The 1214-nt window shown below is 46.2% G+C and overlaps 1 protein-coding gene across 1 annotated transcript; it reads right to left on the reverse strand.

The window, feature by feature from the left end:
• Positions 1 to 701: 701 nt before the first annotated feature.
• PPTG_17724 (hypothetical protein) lies at positions 702 to 1070 on the reverse strand (the record flags this gene model as incomplete). Its single annotated transcript, XM_008915682.1, has 1 exon — positions 702 to 1070. The coding sequence occupies one exon, from the start codon at positions 1068 to 1070 to the stop codon at positions 702 to 704; it is 369 nt and encodes a 122-aa protein (XP_008913930.1).
• Between the last annotated feature and the right edge of the window lie 144 nt (positions 1071 to 1214).

Here is a 1214-nt window from a genome sequence, read left to right on the forward strand (position 1 = left end):
CACGCTTCATGGTCAAACGCCAAGTGAAGAAAAGAAAGAAAAAAAATGGCGCGTCAATAACTGTCCAAACATCGATCAACGAACCCCAAGAACAATCCTTTTCTTCTCTCCAGCAAAACACAATTCAAAAACGTATGTTACCGACAAAGCCGTGCGTTCGCCCGGAACAGCTCTGGATTTAACAAACGATTTCTGTGATTCTGGTGCAAAAAATAGCGGTGGGTACAAACAAAAAGTATTCTGGAATCGATATACTGAGTCTGAAATTTATAGGGTTTATTAGTTGTAGCATAGTGAAAGTAGCGAGCTATTCTTCGTGCGTCAGAGGTCGTTTTATTTAAAAAAAAAAAAAAACGACAAGTTGCATTTTAACAAATGAGAGTATTATAACTCGGAAAAACTTGGAAAGGGATCTGGATCTTGGTTTGAGTAACCGGTAGTAGCTAGTACTAAAAGTCAGTCTGATGCACGCAGTGCATAAAGTACGAAGTAATGAGAGAGCTGGTGTCGACAATAAATAACAAAGTGAATTTTTAAAAGACCGTGAACGTAGTATTAGCATGCGGTTAAGGCAAGTCAGATTGACGGTCGCGCTGCAAACGCAGCGTTGATGATTTCGGGTGTCCAACTACGACGAACACGGCCGAGATCGACGGTGTGGCTGGTACACATTTCCGGATATTGCTGGGAGAGCCAACGTGCTAAGTGTAGGTATCCACCACTGACGGCATGCATAAATCCACGCGCCGAGCAGCCTTCACTCCGATTATTGTGATGAAATAGAACGATGGAGGTACGTCCAGATTGTATGGCATTGTCCATAGCCTCCACGGTGCAGCCTTCAACACGGTGATGATGGAACCACTTAACAAGTTTGAGGCTGCCGCTAAAGGCGGCACCATCCATAGCAGCTGTAGTACATCCTTCGTTGCGATGGGTGTGCAGCCAGCGCACGATAGTGATGTTGCCTCGCCTAGCAGCAAGATCCATTGCAGCGGTGGTGGCTCCTTCGGCTCGGTTGGTATGTAACCAAACAACGACAGGTAAATGGCCTCCTGCAGCGGCACCATCCAAAGCGCTCGGTGTACAACCTTCGGACCGGTAGAGGTGAAGCCATTTCACCACTTCTAAGTGACCATTAGCGGATGCGTCGTCAATAGCATTTGTGGTACATCCTTCGGTACGATTGGACGACAGCCACGCTACTACATTTA

This window comes from Phytophthora parasitica (genome assembly GCF_000247585.1).
Source record: "Phytophthora parasitica INRA-310 unplaced genomic scaffold supercont2.74, whole genome shotgun sequence".
Classification (NCBI taxonomy): Eukaryota; Oomycota; class Peronosporomycetes; order Peronosporales; family Peronosporaceae; genus Phytophthora; species Phytophthora nicotianae.